This window comes from Rhopalosiphum maidis, chromosome 1 (assembly GCF_003676215.2).
Source record: "Rhopalosiphum maidis isolate BTI-1 chromosome 1, ASM367621v3, whole genome shotgun sequence".
NCBI classification, from domain to species: Eukaryota; Metazoa; Arthropoda; class Insecta; order Hemiptera; family Aphididae; genus Rhopalosiphum; species Rhopalosiphum maidis.
Genome location: NC_040877.1, coordinates 31,292,628 through 31,313,810, shown reverse-complemented (window position 1 = coordinate 31,313,810; position 21,183 = coordinate 31,292,628). Strand labels below are relative to the sequence as shown.

The following is a 21,183-nucleotide window of genomic DNA, read 5'->3' as shown; positions in this document are numbered from 1 at the left end:
GATTATTAATTTGATTATTATTATTTTTTATTAAATAATTTATTTACTCTTGAGCAAATTTAATATACCTGTAGGGCTGTAGAAGCTAATGAATACTATTGACCTTAGATATACGATGTTCAATATTGCAGAGTATAAACAAAAAACATTAAAATAATGCTAAAAACAAAATTTTAACATATTTAACATTTGCAATATATTGTGTGTTCGGTTCAAAAAATAAAACCATTAGGTACATATAATATATTGAAATATTGTAGTAAATAACTACATATATATTGTTTTTTATTAGTTAAGGACAGGGCCCCCACATACAATATCGGGCCCCTGTAGGTACTAAATGTTTGTCCGGGCCCTTTATAAAACTTTATACAAATTACAAAAAAATTTCAACTGGCCCACGGACCCTTAAAATAGCCGGGCCCCTGTATTCAAGGTCAATCAGCCCCCCTCCCTAGTGGGGGCTCTGATTGAGGATTAGGTAACTATTACACAATAGAAAATAGAAATAACAGAAGCATAACTAATTTATGTAATATAAATCTTATCAGAGTAAAATGTTATTATTTCATGTGTTTCGTGTGTCTGCAATAATAATAGGTAAATAATAATTTTTAAATATACTATATGATGAGTGTCGAGTGATGTATACAATACTTGAATTCATCAAATTTATTCAAAATGTTTTCTCCTTACATTATGTCAAATGTAGCATAATATAAAAAGAAAAATATACCAATGTTGACAGCAAAATACATGTTTAATTGTTTAATAACATAATAACATATTAACATTTTCATTATTTAATGTGTAAAAACATAAAATGTTATGGCCATGCATTCGTATAAATATATATTATATATATATAAGAATACCTAGCACAATGTATTAGATATTAAGTTCATCATAAGTTATGTCGGTAATATGTTTATATATAGGTAATTCTTTTATGATTTATTTAATGTATACATATATAAATCCAACTACAAAATACACTGTACGTTTCTTAAAACAATAATTTACACTTGAACGTCTGTAATAAAATACTTACCAATTCACCTATTACATTCACACATATATTTGTTTCAGGGTCTATTCTAAGGATTTTTGTCAACGACGCATTAAATTCCCTCTACCCTTCTATCACAGGTTACATTTATAACCACTCTAATTAATTCTTTATATAAATATATTAATATAACAATATAATTAATAAACGTCGCAAAAATGAATATATTTTGACCAAAAAATATTCAATATAGTTTTTAATATACAATTTTATTATGTAATATAAGTATAAAAAAAATAGTTTTAATTATACCTAAGAATTCAATATAATGTAGTATGTTAAATAGAAATATAAAAAAATATATATTTTTCTTTAATAAAATGTAAAATATCAAAATTATTCATAATCTTAACATTAAACTAAAACTTTTTTATTTTTGTATTTTCTTCTTCGTGTAAGTACTGTAGAAGTTTAGACTGTAGTACAGGTACATGGGAACTATGTCTTTGTTCGGTGTAACTGTGTAAGCGAGTAAAGGTAATCGACTTCCAAAAAATAATCTTTGAAATTATACATAATATAACTGATATAATAATTTAATATGTAATATTTAAAATTTGAAAATTACTCCACTAACATAATTCCCACAAAATTATGGGATAGATGGTTTTTGAAAAATATAATTTTCAAACTATTTCACCAACCTTCTTGTCCATAATATCATTATAACATTTATAACATTATCAACAACATAAAAATGTATTTCCAACAGTTCAAGAATTTTCTCAATATCGCAAACAATGATCAACAACGACTTACATTATACCCTGATTTGTTTTGACTTTTGGGTTTGATAAATTGCCCAGTAGCAGTAAATTGAACGAATATATTTAAACAATCATATTATGTCGCTAATGGATTACCTACTCAAATTATGTACTGTAAACATCACAATTATTTGTTCAATATGTTTATAGATTTTCTTTATCGAAAATAGGTAATGCCATCTGAAAAACAAGTTAATAGTGTTTTATTTAATAAGAGACACAGTTAATATCTATTTACCATATCAAAGACTCGTAAGTCGTAAAGCATAACAATTGATGAATATTTTCTAAGTATAATTGTATAATACTAATTCTGTAAGCCAACTTTACATACCTATAATTTAACAATTATGAAGTCAAATATATATATATATATTATGTTATAATAATTTATACATAAAATACTAATATTACTGTAATAATAAAAGTTGTTAAGCATTAAGAAAAAATGGCAAAGAACCAGACTCCTCCATTGACTATATTTTTTCCAAATATGACTATGTAGAAAAAGAAATATTACCCACTTTTTCAATATAGTTAAAGAAAAAGTTTTTGAATATGATTCAGTTCAACAGGATGCCAGAAAGGATGGCAGAATGTATTAATGTATTATTTATCTGGACTACATAATATGGTCATATATTAAGTATAAAAATTATCTCTATAGTGACTATATATAGTGAAAATAATACAAAATTAATTTTTATAAGGTTTTTTTATTGGTCCTTTCTCCCTTTGAAAAATCCAAGCTACGCCACTGAATTAACGGCTTAAACTTATGTGAATTTTAGTCAGTGTTTTTACAAAAAAAAAATGTTATTACTTTGAATTGTTAAATTAAAATAAAAATTCATTTTCTATGATTCGAATTGGCTCGAGAACAATATTTACAGATTTTTTTCCATCTCACGGTTCTTAAATCTATATTATTAAAATAAGAGCCTATAACATAAACTTAATAACTTAATTATAAAAGTAATATTCCACGACCCACTGAATTAACTTCCTGTACGCTGTGGCCTGCAAAGACTTAATATTATATTAGGCTTGGCTTTGTGTACATGTACGTTTACTGTACATTGTGCTTATTATTTACCCTTCCAGCTATACCTACTATTTACCTATATAAGCTATATATATATACCTACTGATTGCGCTATTGCAGTGATAGTTATATATATTATATACATATACCTACTGTAATAATACTACATTATATGTGTAATCGTGTTCTGTATATATAATGTATTGATGGACGGTGGTAGTAGCCGCATCGTATATACGGTTTTAAGTCGTGTTTTCGTGTGGCAATGTTTATGGTTTTATGGTCGCGTGTGTATGTATCGAACCCGCAACGCGTTTATGAATCATTTCGTATTTTCGTGTACACAGAGATGCACCTGCCGACAAAAGGAACTCACGTCTCGTGTAATTATTTTATACGTCTTAGTCCGTGGTCGGAGACGTTTGTATACATACAATAATATCATACAATAACATAATCCCGTACATAAAGGATAAACGGTTGGACCACACGTGGGGTATGTGCGTACACATACAACTCGCATATATTATGTGTGTATATAAGCACCTCACTAAAAGGTTGATAAAACGGACTGCGGAAATTGCTATATGCGATCCAGTCATTCAGATTATTGTTATGGCAGCTTTATTGTGGTTATAGTACGGGATCGCGGAGGGGGCGAAAATATCCTGCAACGTAGTTCCTATAAAGACACGGGCAACGGACTTCATAGATTTGAGGAGACGGTGAAAAATGGTGTGTATTATACTGTGTGTCTGTGTACCTATATATTATTATACATGAGTTGAAAGTTCCTATGAATAGAATTTATCGCCAAGGTGAGTTGTGAAAGGCTATTTTGTTTATCTTACGCAGTTACGCCTTCTCTATGTTTACAAAATAATTAAAAAATGTTTCACTTTATTCGACTTATTCATACTAAATGTACTTACACCTCGCTCGACGCTTATTACCAAATCAATATATAATACAAGAAAATAATATACATATTAATATGTAAACAGACATATTAAACGAAATACAATATATCATAGTATTAGGGGAGAAATTCATTTTTGCAATTTTACTTATTCGGTTCTTATACTTATACTCTAAAAATTAAATAATTATATAATATAATTGGTAATCTAACTAGATAATAAACATTAATGAGTAATAATATGCAGTATAACTGTATAAGTATAATCGTTTATTGCGGATAAGGTGGCCCTATAGGAAATATTTATTCTACTAACATTACAGAAGTATATAATATAATAATATCTGTGCGAATACCTAACAGTAGATTAGAGGTCGATTATTGAAGTAGGTAGTAATTTATTCTCCGGTTTGAACGGGTCATTATGAATATATTATAAATTATATTTTATTGTATGTAATATGTGTTTAGAAACAAAAATTTAATGTAAAAACAAACATAATAAAATTAAAACACTGTAATATAATAGTAAATAGTATTACAAGGTCCATTACCTACATAAAATGACATAACAAAATAATTGATTTTATAATATAAATATAATACAATGCGAAAAATATGCGCCTATTCGTTTTAATAACATAACTTTCTAAGAATGCATTGCAATTTACGACTGATTCCCAGAAAAGATTGGAATAGTGTTTAATTTTATGTACACGGTATTGAAAATATTTCTTTTGGTAAATAATATAGATTACCTATATATCAATAAATTTAATATTTATTAAATTTCACTTTTATCAGTTATGGAATTTTGTGATTTGAATTATTGATAAATTATAAAGAAAAACAATAATATGTAAAAACGTATAGCACAATATCATCACCTATGTATATCAATAGACAATAGACATACATCACACATATTTAAGTACAATTTATATATGGCCAAGTAGTAAGTACAATCAATCATTCCATATTATAGAGACAAGATTAATATGTGTTTACATATTTTTACTCAGATTATGGTAGTATTATAGGTATATGGCTTGATTGTTTGAGTTATTTGGTTTTTCAACGTTTCATTTTGGAACTTATGTATGTACGAAATTTTATTTTGCTTAAAAATGCATATTTATATAATGTTAGTGAATATCTCTTTTAATCGGACAATAAAACTAACAAAAGACAGTACAAGTATAATACTAACATTTTAGTGACCATATTGTTAGTAACCATATCAGTATTATGTATTAATGTAGTAAATTTTGTATACCACACTCATTGATCAAATAATTCATAAAAAATTGAATATATAATTGTAGGCACTTATATAGAACACATTATATTATTAGTTTATTTCTTTTAAATATAACACTATAGTTTTAATTTATAATTTCAAGAGATTGTAAAGTGAACGTATAGAACTTTGGTCTTTTAGAACACAATAAAAATTGTATTAAATTTGTTATTTACGTTGTTCTTGTTATAAAACACAAATCATAATATATAATATAATAATTTTATTATTTTTGAAAATTGTATTGTAAAATATTAATTATTATAAATCGATGAAAAATTATTATAACTTTTTTCAAAAAAAAGTAAAGGTAAATACTATAAAAAATAATAATAATAACATTATTTAGAATATTATTAGGACATACAAATCTTGCCTCGAGTCATCAGTGTATGATTGCATTTTCAATTTTGTAGTAATTTATACCTATAGATATTAATATATTACCGATATCTATATATTTAATTAAAAATATATTTTGAACGGAAAATCATACATACCTATAGTTTATACTTTTTAGATAGCTCGTGGATATCAAGATACCTTGGTGTTAATAATAATCGCGCGTAATGTTATTAAAGTGCAGATAATATGTGTTTAAAAAAAAATATATTATAGCATCAGTGTTAATTTAAGTATCACGATTCTTAGCAATGTTTAAGGTGTAAATTGATCACAATTCACAGACCCAAAGGATATATTATATTCGAGCGGTACCCATTGATGAAGAATAATAATATATCTCTTTTCACACAACAATAAAACGCACGCGTTTACAACAAACAATTGGTATAATGTACTATAATGGGTGCAATAAAATAAAAGAAGTCTCCACCTACTGACCACCAAGTCATTTCTGTCGGTGGGACCGTTCGAAAATTTCTAAAATTTTACCTGCCCAGTCACTGGGCACTCAGGTGTGAACGAGACAACACTAATGTGAGAAACAAAAATGTGCGTTACTTGTTAATTGTGTTTTCGTGTATTGAATAATTCTTGGTCCAATTGTGTTTGTATCAAGAAAACAAAAACAAAAAATGAATATTAATTCGAGAGAAATGACTACTGCCGAATTACAGAACTTGACTTGGGGCAAAAGGCATCAAGTGCGATCAAGATTGTTGGATGCTCAACTTTGGTCCGAATTTTTAGCCATCAATAATGAAATGATTGTCACAAAAACAGGGAGGTGAGTTCGTATAATATCTATTAATAAATTATTTACAAATATTTCAAAAAAAATTTTTTAAAAAAAAGTTACTTAACTACAATAACTTGTGTAAAATGTCTATTGTTTATTATAATTGTACGATGTATAGTGTATACACGTGCACTCTTACGAGAAACCTTACGATATTTATATGGATTTTTATTCCTATTATATTTGTTAACAAATTAAAGAAAAACAAATTTATAAATCTTGGTACACAAAAAGTGTTGAGAACAGAAGTGAATTTAGAACAATATTAATGTAGATTGTAGAGGGATTTAATCAAAATTAAAAAAAATAATTTAATAATAGTTTTTTTGTTAGACACGCGAGGACATAAATGTATATATTTCATTTAAATTCAATACAGATAACAGCTATGTCAGAATAGTTATTTTTTTAAAGTAAAAATTAAATATTCTGGATTCTCTATTTATAGATGTAATAATATTAATATTATGCTGTAAATTGTCGTTTATGTAGGAATACTATATTTGAATATAGTTAAATGGAAAATCAGTCGTTAAATAATGTTGGTATACTTAAATAGGTTGACAACACTATGTAAATACCTATATTTTTAACTGTAACATCATCAGTATAGCTATTTAGTTATACAGTTATACTATACATAATATATTATGTTGCCATGATATAAATATATAATACATTATATGATATTACTATATATTAGTATCAATTTTTTTTTAAATATTATTAATACACAACGACATTAATATAAAATATCTCATTTAGAAGTTTATATTTTTTTAATATCCATAAGTATAATTTCACAGATACAAATAATTGTACAAATCTCAAAGGTGCTAGCGAGCTTTACATCTCCAAATAAAAATTAGCACCGACAACAACAATATTGTTGTTATCCTATTATTTATCTTATCTAGATATAGTTTTTTTTTATCTAATATGAAAATCAAGTAGGTACGATGGGGATGACGCAAAACAGATTTACAATTTTTGTTGGGATCCATATATTTATATGTGACACGATAGTACGATATAAACATATTTTTCTTTTACTAAGACACTCATAAAGGCATAAGGCTCTAAGATTGTGTAACTATTGGCAGTGGCGTAGTATGAAACTTGATGGCCCTAAGATAATAGGGTATATTAGAGGTGGGGCCCTTCTTAAACACAGAAATTAAATTATTAGATATTGATGCTAAATAGAGTCTGATACTAAACATTTTTTTTAAATACTTTAAATCAAATTATACTTAACATAATAGTTTAAAAAAAAATGTTCAGTAATTTATTTTTTAATATAAGGATTAAATCATTAAAAGGTCTTGTGTTCACCAACTTGTATACATGCCTTGGAGACCTCAGCATAAATACGCCACTGTTTATTGGTGAATTTTTGCTTATGCCAATCATGTTTAACCATTATGAGTTATGACCTATTGTCCATTGATCCTAAATTTGAGTAAATATATTTACATGGCTACCTATATAATAATAAAACACTTGAAATATGAATTTTTATATTATATTGATAGGTATAACAAATATTATGAGTAATACCTAACTAATGAGTACATATACCGGACGGATTACTAGGTAGTAGGTACTAACTTATATAAACAATCGAAATCACATTGCAACTCAGTTCTCACAAGTCACAATAATATATAATAATATATTTATTCATTATTTAAAATAAATGGAGTGTAGAATTTATAAAGGTACGAAAGAACGACAATTTTTTTTCTATAATTCTTATTATTACTTTTGAATTGAATAGTTCATTTGACAATTATTGACATTTTAACATCAAAATTATTCAAAAATAATTTAAAAGAACGTAGTACCCCCATGTGTTGTCTCCGTCTTGTACGACGACAGCTAAATTTTCGTTCACCAGTTTCAATAATGTGCTGTTAGTTTTTATATTAGAGTGAATTGACCTATTATACAATTTAAAGGTAAGATTATTATCTTTTAAGTAAGTTATGATCTTTTTGAAACTGTACATTTTAAAATGATCATAATTAACTTACTTGAAAATAATAAACTCTGTAAGTATCCTAAATCAAGTTTTTATCAAGTAGGCACTAAGTATTAAGTAAATATCATTTTTTTCTACAATTCTTAAACTGTAGGTACCTACCTAAGAAATAAAATGTAATTATCAGTTGTGTATTTTACTCAGTTTGTTTTATAGATAGTTATTGAGTGTAAATTATGTAAATAATAATTTTTATTTGTAAGCCGATAACAATAGTTTGAAGGATTTGGTAAGGGGTTAAGTAATTGTCCCACGTTTTTTTAATCCCTCCCCTCAAAAAAAAAAAAATAATAATAATAAATTGTCGTCTATTTTCGGCTATAGTAGAACTTATACTTACATAATTAAAAACCCAAAAAAAAAAACATATTCACTATAATTTACAACTGTATATTTTATAGGAGAATGTTCCCAGTGATTAAAACGCAAGTTACCGGGTTGTGTCCGGGAGATATGTACACTGTATTTTTAGAGTTTGTACAAGTGGTTGGACAACGATGGAAGTACATAAACAGTGAGTGGTCGCCGACTACCACGTCGGACCCGGCTACAAAGAATCCGTTTTATAAACACCCGGAGTCACCAAATTTTGGCAAACATTGGATGGATCAACCGATTTCATTTGCTAAAATTAAACTTACCAACAGACCGGATAACCCGGGACAGGTATACCGCTATCTATACCTAATACTTAATATTATAAAATATAAAACCGAAAGTCCTCTAGGTAGTTTGTAATTATTATTTAATTATTTACCCATCAACGTGTAATATATACCTAGTAAGAAACACTCGGGTAGTCGTGTATTTGAATACCTATTTCAGGTTAGTTGTAAATGATTTTTTTCTTCATTTTTGGACATTTATCAAATTAAAAGTTTTTGTATAGTAAAAATAATGCGAAGGAAACGTTTTTATTTTCTAATTCTGACTATTAGTCACACGAATCTGGAAGACTACTGACTAGAACAGTTTTATTGTTAAAGAAAAAATGATATTACATTTTTGAATCATATTATTAAACCAACATTATGTAACCCACCTATATAGTACATAGGCTTATTAATTATTACTTAATTATGTATAAGTACATAAAGCACATTGCATAAAAAACACGATTTTTTATTTGGAAGAGTAAATTAAAGAATTATAGCCTTAATGAAATCGATCGACTACTTATTTCTTGATATGTATAATGTATTGTATCTTATAGACTCATTTAAATTCATTACATCAATATGAGACTAAACTTCATATAGTCAAAGTTGGAGATCCGGATGATGTACAAATTTTTGCGATGCCTCAAACCAGATTTATGGCAGTCACAGCATATCAAAACGAAGAGGTAGGTAACAGCAAAACATTAAAACTTATCATATGGTTAACTTGAGTATTGGACAGTTAAATAAACCTATCAATTATCAACGCGTGGTACCTAAAAGTCCATTAGTAATTTAAAGGAAATGTTGCATATTGTACAAAACAGTTATAAATATACCGGCTTACTAACAATTAATACTTCATAGTAATCATAGTATATTACAACAAGTAAGTATCTCCATTAGGAGGTCTTTACTCAGTCTACTCTAAATACTATAAAGTATTTTGTTAAATATATATTACATAGGTTATAGGTATAGGTATTTTATTATTGTAATAGTCATTCATACTAATAGAGGTTTATGATTTTCTACTTTTACATCCATTCTATTGGTTTCTATTGATCTAGTGATACATCAGGTTAGGTTAGGTACACATTAGTGTAATTGGTTTAATTGAATATAATATATTACAATTGCTAGAAATATTATGTTGAAAATTATTTGAGCCATTATATATTAAAATAATTTCTCTAGGTGACCAAACTTAAAATCAAATATAATCCATTTGCGAAGGCGTTTAAAGACACTAAAGTCAAAGCTGAGGAAAAGGATAGAAGAGAACATCAAGATGTTTATCAGCCAGCACTTGGATACGGTATGATACACTATCATAAGCCTTAGTCTAATACTCTCATACAAAATAATATTTATCATAATATTGTTTTGTTTTTTTAATGTAGAAAGTAGCTTGAATTTTTCTCACCACGAGAATTATAATACAACAACATCCGATGATTGGTTATCTCAGTACGGAGGTCAAAGAGAACCAATCAATAGATGTCAATGTACAGCTTGTTATTTTGTTAAGCCACAAGTCAATCATAAAAAGTGTGTCCCTATTTATAGTTCTGGCCAGGACGATGAACACACTGCATATCAGCCAGCATCTTACAGTTGGACACAATTAGGAGGATAACGTACAACATATCACATATTATTAATGTATTTTCATAGCCTGATATGTTGACTGTTTTAATTAATTATTATTTGATTTGGGTTGTATTTTGTACAAATTATATTATTATTCATTGTTGAAGTTGATGTATATGTATAATACATAATATAAGAGTTGAGGTGAAAAAAATTTCTACTCATATGTTTAGCAATCATTAATTTTAAATTTTAATCGATATTTTGTCTCAATGTGCATCAACAAAATCAATTTTTGTTTTTATTTTTAAAACTAAATAATTACTAACAAGTATATTTTTTCTCTGATACAATTCTTGAGCTACCCAATTTAATGAAAAAGAAATAATTTATTTTTAAATATAAATAGTTTAATAATTATTAATCTCTATGATTTCTTCAACATTAATATATTTTCTCAAATATTTACACTCAATGTATAATAAAAATAATAGGATCATCATAATCCAGTTAATATATTGTTTAGGTAGTATTTCTCCATACTGTTATTTATATATATATATATTTATTTTTATAATTTAATGAATAATAATAATAAACATTGATAAAATAATAATGTGTAAATGTAATTATTGAAAAAATATACTCTACTGTAAAAATGTTTGTAAATATTCATGGTATATTTAGGGTTGTGACTATGTGTTGATAATTTTTTTTTGGAGCAGCTGCTCTGCCGAAATTGTAAGAGCGGGTGGTAAATAATTAGTTGTTTATTATTTTGCTAAGACTAGAGAGATCAGAGATTTAGTATTACCATTGATCATAGAATAGACTAATCTATAATCAATGGTATTACAATATTTAATATTGTAATACTATAATAATAGCATAATTAAATTTATTTAAAAGTTTAACGAAGAAAGAAATTTGATCATAATTTATGAGTATAAATATAATTACCATAACATGTACAGATACAATGTACACCTATGTATAAACATATCATACAATTTGTTTTGAACTTGAAATTTATTTTAATAGGCCTAACAAAAGGAGATAACTTTGTGGGAAGTATCAAGTTAAAATAAAATCACTGAATTACAGGGATTTAAAAATCAAATATAAGACTAATAAGTATGTTTGTTATGTTTAATAATAAATATGTATTAAAAATGCAATAATTAGCCATGTGATAATATTTGAATGATGATTAATTTAGTTGTTTAAATGGTTTGCCCATCCATAATCACACTGACAAAGAGCATCACAATCATTGACAATGCTAAGACAATATATATTATTTAATTTCTTCATTTATGGAATTATGATGTGATATTAAATAAACAATTATTTCATTATTGCTTGGTCACTCTTGACAACGACTCATCAGTTATCATCATCAATGGTTATAACTTGTATCAAATTACACGTGTCGACAATAATATATTAATTATATACCTTTTCTTTGTTTGTATTAAGCTAATACCGTTAGAGGTTGATAATTTTATACAATTTAAAAAGAATAAACTCAAAAAGTTTATTTAAAAAGTTAAAATAATAAAATCATTGGTACAAATTAAGTCATAGTTAGATAAAGAATTGATATTCTTGCTTAACAAAATGTTTAAAATTAATATTTTACAAGAATTTTAATGTTATTGATTACTTTTAATCCTGATAAATAAACCTTAAATTCACTTCCAGCACTCAATCATAATCTACAAGTGGCCTGAAAAAATAAAAAAAATTAATAAGTATAATTTATCCTAATAATTTATAAATTAAGAATAAAGCGTTAAATTTATTGACAAATGAGTTAAATACATTAGTAATTCAGTTTATAAAAATAATAGAATAATAACCACAAATCCATTTACTTTTTAATCAACCGAAAAATTAAGAATCTTTCTAAATATTTAGAAAATAATAGGATATATACATCTTAACACAGAAGCAGATCAAAATAAAACACTTATAATTACCGACCTATTACAATTTAAAATTAATTCACGCATTTATTTTAAAAACTAGTAATGAAGAAATTAAACCAGATTCAAAACTAATTAAAGTTATAAACTAATATTGCAAATCAACAGTCAACAATCTTTTTCAAATTCACCAGTTCCATTAATAAAGCATTTATTAAAAATAAAAAAGTAGACTTAACAAACACAAATATGAGCAAAACATATGACCTAGTTAATTACAACATAATTATCCAAAAAATTGAAAATATAGGTCTCAATAAAAATATACTTAATTTGTTCAAATTCATTCACAGAGTAAATTAACACGCTTTCTAAACCTACTCATCCAACTTCAGGATATTGGCAAGATGAAGTTTTATCATCAGGTATATTTGCTTTTTATCTAAATGATTTTTGTACCTGAGAACTGTAACATGTAATTTATATAGATGAAATGCAATTAGTTATGTTACATAACTTATGTACTAAAGGGATCTCGAGGATTGCAATAATTTATATAATATAAATTGCTTACCCAATTGATACACAATTAATGACGTGAATGTAAATCCAACAAATATTGTATTTAAAAAAAAAGAAAAGAAATATATTGTAAGACAAAACTAAACAATACATTTATTTCAATAGCGATGTGAAAAAGTAAACTAATAATGGACCCAAATTCAATAAAAATCTTGTAGTCATTCTAAATAGCAAATTATATTTAAAGATACATTTAGGTTACATAATAAACCAATCTAAACAAATGTTTCATCATTCCAGTGCTGCACACAAATATAAAATATCAATATTTTATACACATCTCAAAGAAATTATAAATTGAATACCAAATGAAGTGAATAAACAGCCAACAAAAATTAATGTCTTTTATCTTTCATTAAATCAATTAAAAAGTAATATCCAATACATCATATATTAATTTGTTTTTAGGGCTCAGAAGTTAAAGGAGCTAAAAATAGCAAATCATGCACAAATAAATATAAAATATGCAGTAAAAATGTACTAAGTATATAAAAAAAATATCACATATTATTATATTTAAAAGTTATAAAATATTACTACTTAATACTCCGAATTTTTTTGTTTTATATAAAAGATAATATGATATTGCTAGTGCAATAAAGATTAATATACTTGTGTTGTTTTTAAATTACTAGTTGATAGAGACAACGAAAATAAATAACTTAGTAAAATAACTGAAAATAAAATAATAAAATCATATATATTAAAAGAGAATATAGACTTTTTAGATAAAATATTAAAATATGAATACAATTATATAAATTTGAGAAAAATGCCTTTTTAATTTTTGTTTTTAAACTCTTCAATGTAAAAATAGATTTCTAGCTTGATCAACAATAAATTGAAAATATACAGTAAAATTGGTTACTTTAACAACTTTTGAGCCCTACTTATACCTTGTTTTTACTTATATTTGTAACTTATTATTTCATTATTATTATATTTTTTTTCTTGTTTATTCACCTATAAAAGTATCTAATTTTTACTTTATAATTTATATTATGTGTTATATTTAATTATATTTACTAAAAAGTGTTTATCTAATGATTTATAATTTATTTAAATAAATAACGATTATTACTGACTTATTTTATACAAAACTAATAACCTAAAACAAAAATAGTAATATAATATTATACTGAATAATTGTACTAAGATCATTATCCTAGTTAATTATGTTTTTTTTTGTGTGTGCACATGTATCCAATAAATGATAACGCAAATAAAAACAATAAAATGCTTTGATTTTAAAAGAGGAGGGGGTGTTTCTGATAGAAAATTAGATCTAGTTTATACTTTGGAGAGGTCAAAATAAAAATTTCCAGTACTTTTTTTTTATAATCAGAAAAGAACAAAAAAAAAAAAAAAAATGAAGAAAAAACAGGAATTTTTATGTAAATCAAATTTATGACAAAATCAATTGTTTTATTGGTCTAACATGAGAATGAATAACCCCATAGATACATGAATCTCCACCAAATATTTATATTTTTATTTGCGATACAATTTTCAATTGTTTTCTTCTATAAATGGTGATTAAAAAAAATACTGTAAATAAAAACTATTTAGTTATAATTTTGACAAGATTTATTAAAAATTTAAATTTTTTTATAAGGTTCTTTCAAAGTTTTGTAACTTAAGTATATATAAAAAAAATTCTATCAGATAACCAAATCAACTTTTTTCTTCACCTGTTAAATAATTATCTCTCCTTAAACAATTTTTGATAATTTGTTGTATTTAAAAAAAAACCAGCGGAGTCATCAAATGTTTGAATTATCATTTTAAATACATGACAGACTGTTGAAATATTTTAATTCTTTTTGAGCTATTTATATGTATGTCAAAGTTTCAATTTTTTTTTTGTAATTGTTAATAAAAAATTATTTACTGGGTCAAAATACTTGAAAATGCAATTAAAGATCTTTCATAAGATATTTTTATATCTTTATAAAAATATTAAATTACATAAGTACAATATTTTTTTTTAAATGGATTTGAAATTAGCATTTTGACAAAATTAATCAAAATAGCAAATAAATGTTAACTATTTTGGAGTTAGAAATTTATAATGTTTTTATGTCAAAATTTAGAAAATTTAATAATGATTCCTCATAAGTAGTTCATACTTAAACTATAAAAATCTAATAAATATATAAAAAAAATTATTTTATTTAGAAATTTTAAGCCTAAATGTGGACAAGATTACTTACTTCAACATTAAATAACGATGTTAACTATTTTGTAGTAATTTGAAAACATTATTTGTAAGAACTAATTATTATTAATATTATTTGTTATTATGAATTTTTATATATGCAATGACATTTTTGATAAATGTCAAGATATTAACTATTTATACTATAAATCTATTTTTACTGTCCCATGATAGAAAGATGTTATTAAATTTTGTGTTATTTAAGTAGATATATTTTTATTTTTATTAGCTTTTAACCTGACTATAACAGCTTGACAATTATTTTAATAATACAAAATTATGACGATATAGAAAGAAAAAAAAACAATAACAGAAATACAATATTAAATAATGAAACCAGCTTCCAATATAAAATGAATTATTTTTTTGATGACCACTGTAGATTTAAAGTTTTCATGGATAAAGGATTAGGGAGGATTTTGGGTAATGTAGTGAAATTATACGCTTTGTATGTAAATAGGAACAGATTAAGAGTATATGAGAGAAAACGCAGAGCTTTCAGTTAAGTGTAGTGTGCAAAGAGGAGAGTTATTTAAACCTAGTTTATAAGTGTGATTGGATAGAAGCAAATGACTCACATGGAGTCAATTGAAATAGATAATAGTAGATCTTGATAAATCTAAGTTGTTCAATCTGATTTCTTTATTAGAAGTGTTGGGAATAATGGTTTTGTATTTGGTAGCAAAGTTGGCCAGCAGATAAGGTTATTCCAAAGTTTGAAAGAGTTATATAAAATAGGGATAAAATCGATCCAAGGTAAAATTGAGTTGGAGCTAGATTTGGTAAACCTATCAGCCAATTCATTACTATGTATGCTGATGTAGCTAGAAAGCCACATAAGTTGAATAAATGATTTGCCATGAAAATCAAGAGGGGATAGTTTAGAATTAAAGAGATTAGATTTAGGGATTATAAACAAGACATAGATTTGGAGGTTATATAATAATTATTAAAGGCAACATTTGAAATAAATATAAGGGTTTTCTAAATATCATAATACTATAAGAATGAAGGGGATAGTAGATTGTCACTAAAAGTTCAGGTATTTAGAAGGAAAAAACAAAGCCATAAGTATAGATGATATGAAATTAAGAAAATTAATGTTAAGGTAATAAGAAAAAATATTATTGACTATAGAGTGAGATACTGTCTTAAGATGGTTAGAGGATAAATGAAAAATTGGCTTTCAATATGAATGAGGGGTATTCAGGAGAGTTGTAAGATTGCTCATAAAGTTGGAGTTTGTTTGATTTTATAATATAAGCATTAAAATGATAAGTAGATATAATATGATAAATGTATAATATAAATATATTATATTATTATAATGATGAATAACTAATAAAATATAATAAATGTAATATCTTTGGAAAAAATTGTATCAACCTACCGTATATTAAAATATAAAATAAATGACTTTAATAGCTATATTAAAAAACATTATGAAATATACTTAGTGTGTAGATTGATAGATCATTGAATTAAAATTGAACACAAAAAAAATAATAATAATAGCGGTCTATTCGACACCTAATGTACAGCAGAGCAGTACCCATTTTTTTTTTTTTTTTAATGACAACTAATATTTTTTAACTTCATAATCTTAAAACTGGAATGTACAAAGAGACAAATATTTAACTTATTATTTTTATAGTTAATTTATATATTTGCTCACCATACTTAATTAGTTTATTTTCTTTACATTAATTTTTTTTTTTTAATGCAATTGTAAAAATGATTGACTTAAGTTTAGACAATACTCACTTTAAATTGGGTTGTACTTTAGTATTTGACACATATCGTTTTGGACTTGCTTCATATGTTATTTTGACAACTGGGCGATCTATATTTTCTCTTTTACTACGATCAGGAAATTCCCTTTGCTTAATTTCCTTCCTAACTGGACTTTCCCTATACTGTTTAAATTCTTTTTTAGCGGGACTCTCCCTTTGTTTTATTTCTTTTCTAATTGGACTGTCTCTTCTGTCTACTCTTCTATCTTTCCTTTCAGGGCTACGACGGTAACGATAATCATCTCTGCGATCGTAATCCCGTCTATCATCTCTTCTATATCTATCTCGTTCTTCACTCCGTCTAGACCTTCTTTTATCATCACTTCTAGACCGACGACGTCGATCATCACTTCTAGACCGACGACGTCGATCGCCACTTTTAGATCTTCGTCGATCACCACTTTTAGACCTTCGACGAACACCACTTCTTGATCTAGACCTACGTCCACCACTCCTTGATCTAGATCTACGTCTACGACTTCGATACCTAAAAATGAATATAAATAAGAATATTACAATCAACAGAAACAATTTATTTTTATGAATATATAGTTGTATTATACCTGGAATAGTTTGAACTTGAACTTGAGCTACTAGAACTATTAGATTTTGAACGTGATTTAGATCTTGATGATGAAGAACTATTCTCAGGATGACGTAACTGCCGTCTCCTAAAACAAATAAATAATAAAAAAAAAATTAATAATTATATAAATAATAGTATAATACATACTTTCTTCTCATTTTTAATGACAATTCTTTGATTTCTTCTTCTCGTTCCATTTGCTCTCTTTCCATTTTAAGTTCTCGTTCTCTTTGAGCTTTTTTATCGGCTTTATCTAAAAACCAATTAGATATTTAATATATTGAACAATAAATAAAATAACTATATTTTTTAACGTATAAAAAGTAGATATATATAATAAAATGTTGATTTAAAAAACTTCTTCACTAAAAAAGTGAACTATTAATAATATTACTGACATTGTTTGTTAAGCAAAACTTTCATTTTTCGTTTCATTAATTCTTGTGGAGTTGGTTTGCTGTCACTTGAGCCTTGCTGTAAACATATTATGTTACAATTACATCTAAATCTACAAACTATAATCAATATAATATTAAAGAGATTATTTATTATTATAAATTTTCATTTGTTTTAAAATTCATAATCCCCTAGAATTCTGATTTATTTTATTCGCAACATGCTAATGTACTCTTGCGATATATTAACAAATTACTGACTTTTTTGCTGGAAGAAGAAAGACTGAGATCTGGTAATCTGAAAGAAATACGTTTTTCAATAAAAAAAAATAGTATTCATAAAGATTAAAGCAGCTTACGGAGGTTTAATGTTATTTGTATTTTTATTTTTATCTTTGTCATCATCATCTGAAATACTTAATTCTGATGATGAATCATTTCCTCTACGACCATAATATCTAAAAAAAAAAAAAATTACAATATTTTATAAAATATTAGTTCAATGAAGATTTATTATTACCGTTGAACAGGCGGTGGTTTTTGAACAGCTGGTAACTGTACATTGTTCCTATTCATTTAAGAATATAAAATTATAATATTAAAAACATAGATAAATTAAATTAAAATTTTAATTTAACTAATATTAAGGAACATTGAAAATTGATTATTAGTTTATAACTATACTCTATTTAGTTTAAGAGTACATATACTACTAGCATGACTGCTTTATGTTGCAAGACTCTTCTGATTGATCATTCGGTAACAATCAGGTAAGAACAGGTGGGAAGATGAGCAGAAACAACGAGTTTTTGTCTACCGTCCAGTATACTCTTAAACTGAATAGAATGATTTGCAATGATATAATAATTAAATAATACTTTGAGTCAATAATTTATATGTTTTTAAAGGTAATTAAAGTGAAAATTGTTTTGACTGTAAAGATTTAATTGTTATATCATCACTAACTGATTAACAGTAAAATCTATTTATGAGTTAATTTACAATATATTAAATTATAAATAAACAATAATTTCAAACCTGATAGGTGACACTGATTTGTTTCGACTTCGTGATCTATACCGACGATTATGACCCTTAGATAATGATCTAGATTTTCGACGAGGAGATCTTGAACGAGAACACCGTTTTTTTCTTGAATGATTTTTTGAAGATTTTGATCTAAAATCACAACATTTGAAATTATAAAAAATAATTAAAATAATTGATCTAATTTGTTTGCTTGAACAAATATTGGATACATTTTTAATTTTAGTATACTATAACATAACTATTAATAAAATAAAATAATTACTTTGTGCCTGTTTTCGATTTGTCATTTGTCGTAGGTTCTTCATCGCCAAAACTAGTTATGTAAGTTACTTGGCCTGAGTTTTCAGGAGTAGGTGAACGAGAAGTCATCATTGATGATAGTTGATCAAAATCAGTATAGCTAGGACTTTTTCTTGTTGCATAACTAAAAAATGTATTAATATAATTTATTACTGGATTATAATAAAATAAATTCAATTTTTAAAAGTAAATACCTGAGTGGACTTAATGCTTTGCCTTCTAATGCTTTTAATCGAAAAGCTCTACGTTCTCTTCTAGATCTTCTGCCCTAAATACAAAATTTTAAATTTTATTGATGGATACAAATTCACTGTTAATTTTTACTTAATTCAATGAATCAAATAAAATCATAGGAAAAAACCTATATATATGTACACATGACAAATAATACCTAAGTTTAATTAATAATTTATTAGAATAATGATTATTATTTGAATAAGAAAACTTACAGCAAACATAGCTTTTTCTTCTTCAGCTAAACGAGCTAATTGAATATTTTCAGCCTCTTCCAAATCATTATTAAGAAAACTGTAAAAATCATTAGTAGTCATGCCAAAACCATGTGCAGTAGAGTTCAACTCATTTGCTTGGTCAGTACCAATTTTGCTAACATCAATTGATAAATCTTAGAAAAAAAAGACAGAAATTTTAAGTTACAATTTATACTCAATTTTAATTTTTAATCATTGATGCTCACCAAAATCAACTTCACTCTCTTCGTCAGATTCATCTGAACCCTCAGTTTTAGGCTTTATATCTAAATACTTTCTGGAATCATCAGTTTGAATTGTGTCTTCATCGCTATACTTATATGGAATAGCAGCATTAGCGGTAGACTTTTTTTTAGCATCATCTGCATCTGATTTAGTTACGGGGCCAAATTTTTCTTCCAGATAAAGTTGGTGTAAAAATTTACTTTCAGAAACTAAAATTTTTAATATATTTAATTTTAATTAAATAAAAATAGATGACTAAAAAAGAATCTTACTTGTTAAAAACTCATTTTGAACAAGAATACGATAACGTTCATAGTTTAAATGACGTTCTTCATATGACATTTGCTCATCTTCATCATCATTCTTAGGTTCTCTAATAAAATCTAGATGAGCTCGTGCATCAAACCGGTCAATCATTATTTCTTCATTCCCTTGCCAGGGCATCCTAATATAAGAAAAACACAATCAATCCAATTATACAAAGAACAAAAAAGATAAAAATTAGAAAAACTTGTTCAAATGCTTACATAGTGGCAGGGCTATTGGCAGCTATTGCAATGCTTGGATCGATATGTATTTTACATTGACGACCGTGCAATTGTAAAAATTGTGTAGGATCAGCTTTCTGAAAATTAATAAGATATAATTTTATTGTTGTTGATATGATTTAAAAAAAAAGCACTCACAATTTTTTCATAATAATCCTTTCGACGCTGGGCTCGCCTTTGATAGTCAACCAATAGGCCACGGATTTTTTTCTCTTGTTTTCTTGCTTCGTGCCACATGATATTTTTAAAGAGTTAGAATGCCAAACAACTATATAGAACGAAAAATACTAGAATCATCTGTGTGCGCTTGACAGTTAACTATACTAGTCATAACGTGTACAGAACGCGTATAAAAATTAAATGCTAACAGTTATTTGTCAATGAATAATGAAGTAGAGATAGAAATTAATGTACTAATAAACGGATATGAAATAGTGAAGTTAGATGAATTTTTCGTTGAATTTCGTATA

At 25.8% G+C, this 21,183-nt stretch overlaps 2 protein-coding genes across 2 annotated transcripts; one reads left to right on the top strand and one right to left on the bottom strand.

Moving 5' to 3' along the window:
* Window positions 1-6,009: 6,009 nt before the first annotated feature.
* LOC113561111 (T-box transcription factor T homolog 1-like) lies at window positions 6,010-10,860 on the top strand. Its single transcript, XM_026948211.1, has 5 exons — window positions 6,010-6,289; window positions 8,747-9,011; window positions 9,559-9,690; window positions 10,202-10,322; window positions 10,408-10,860. The coding sequence occupies exons 1-5, from the start codon at window positions 6,138-6,140 to the stop codon at window positions 10,641-10,643; spliced, it is 906 nt and encodes a 301-aa protein (XP_026804012.1). The 5' UTR covers window positions 6,010-6,137; the 3' UTR covers window positions 10,644-10,860.
* An 885-nt stretch (window positions 10,861-11,745) lies between these two features.
* On the bottom strand, window positions 11,746-20,950 carry LOC113547744 (CLK4-associating serine/arginine rich protein-like). The gene is made up of 16 exons (XM_026952115.1): window positions 20,852-20,950; window positions 20,693-20,790; window positions 20,438-20,610; window positions 20,147-20,374; window positions 19,899-20,074; window positions 19,644-19,717; window positions 19,412-19,573; window positions 19,138-19,278; window positions 18,620-18,667; window positions 18,459-18,557; window positions 18,361-18,397; window positions 18,103-18,178; window positions 17,852-17,957; window positions 17,682-17,789; window positions 17,090-17,605; window positions 11,746-12,326 (listed from the first exon to the last, which is right to left on the bottom strand). Exons 1-16 carry the CDS (start codon window positions 20,948-20,950, stop codon window positions 12,305-12,307), a joined length of 2,163 nt encoding a protein of 720 aa, XP_026807916.1. The 3' UTR covers window positions 11,746-12,304.
* Window positions 20,951-21,183: the final 233 nt, after the last annotated feature.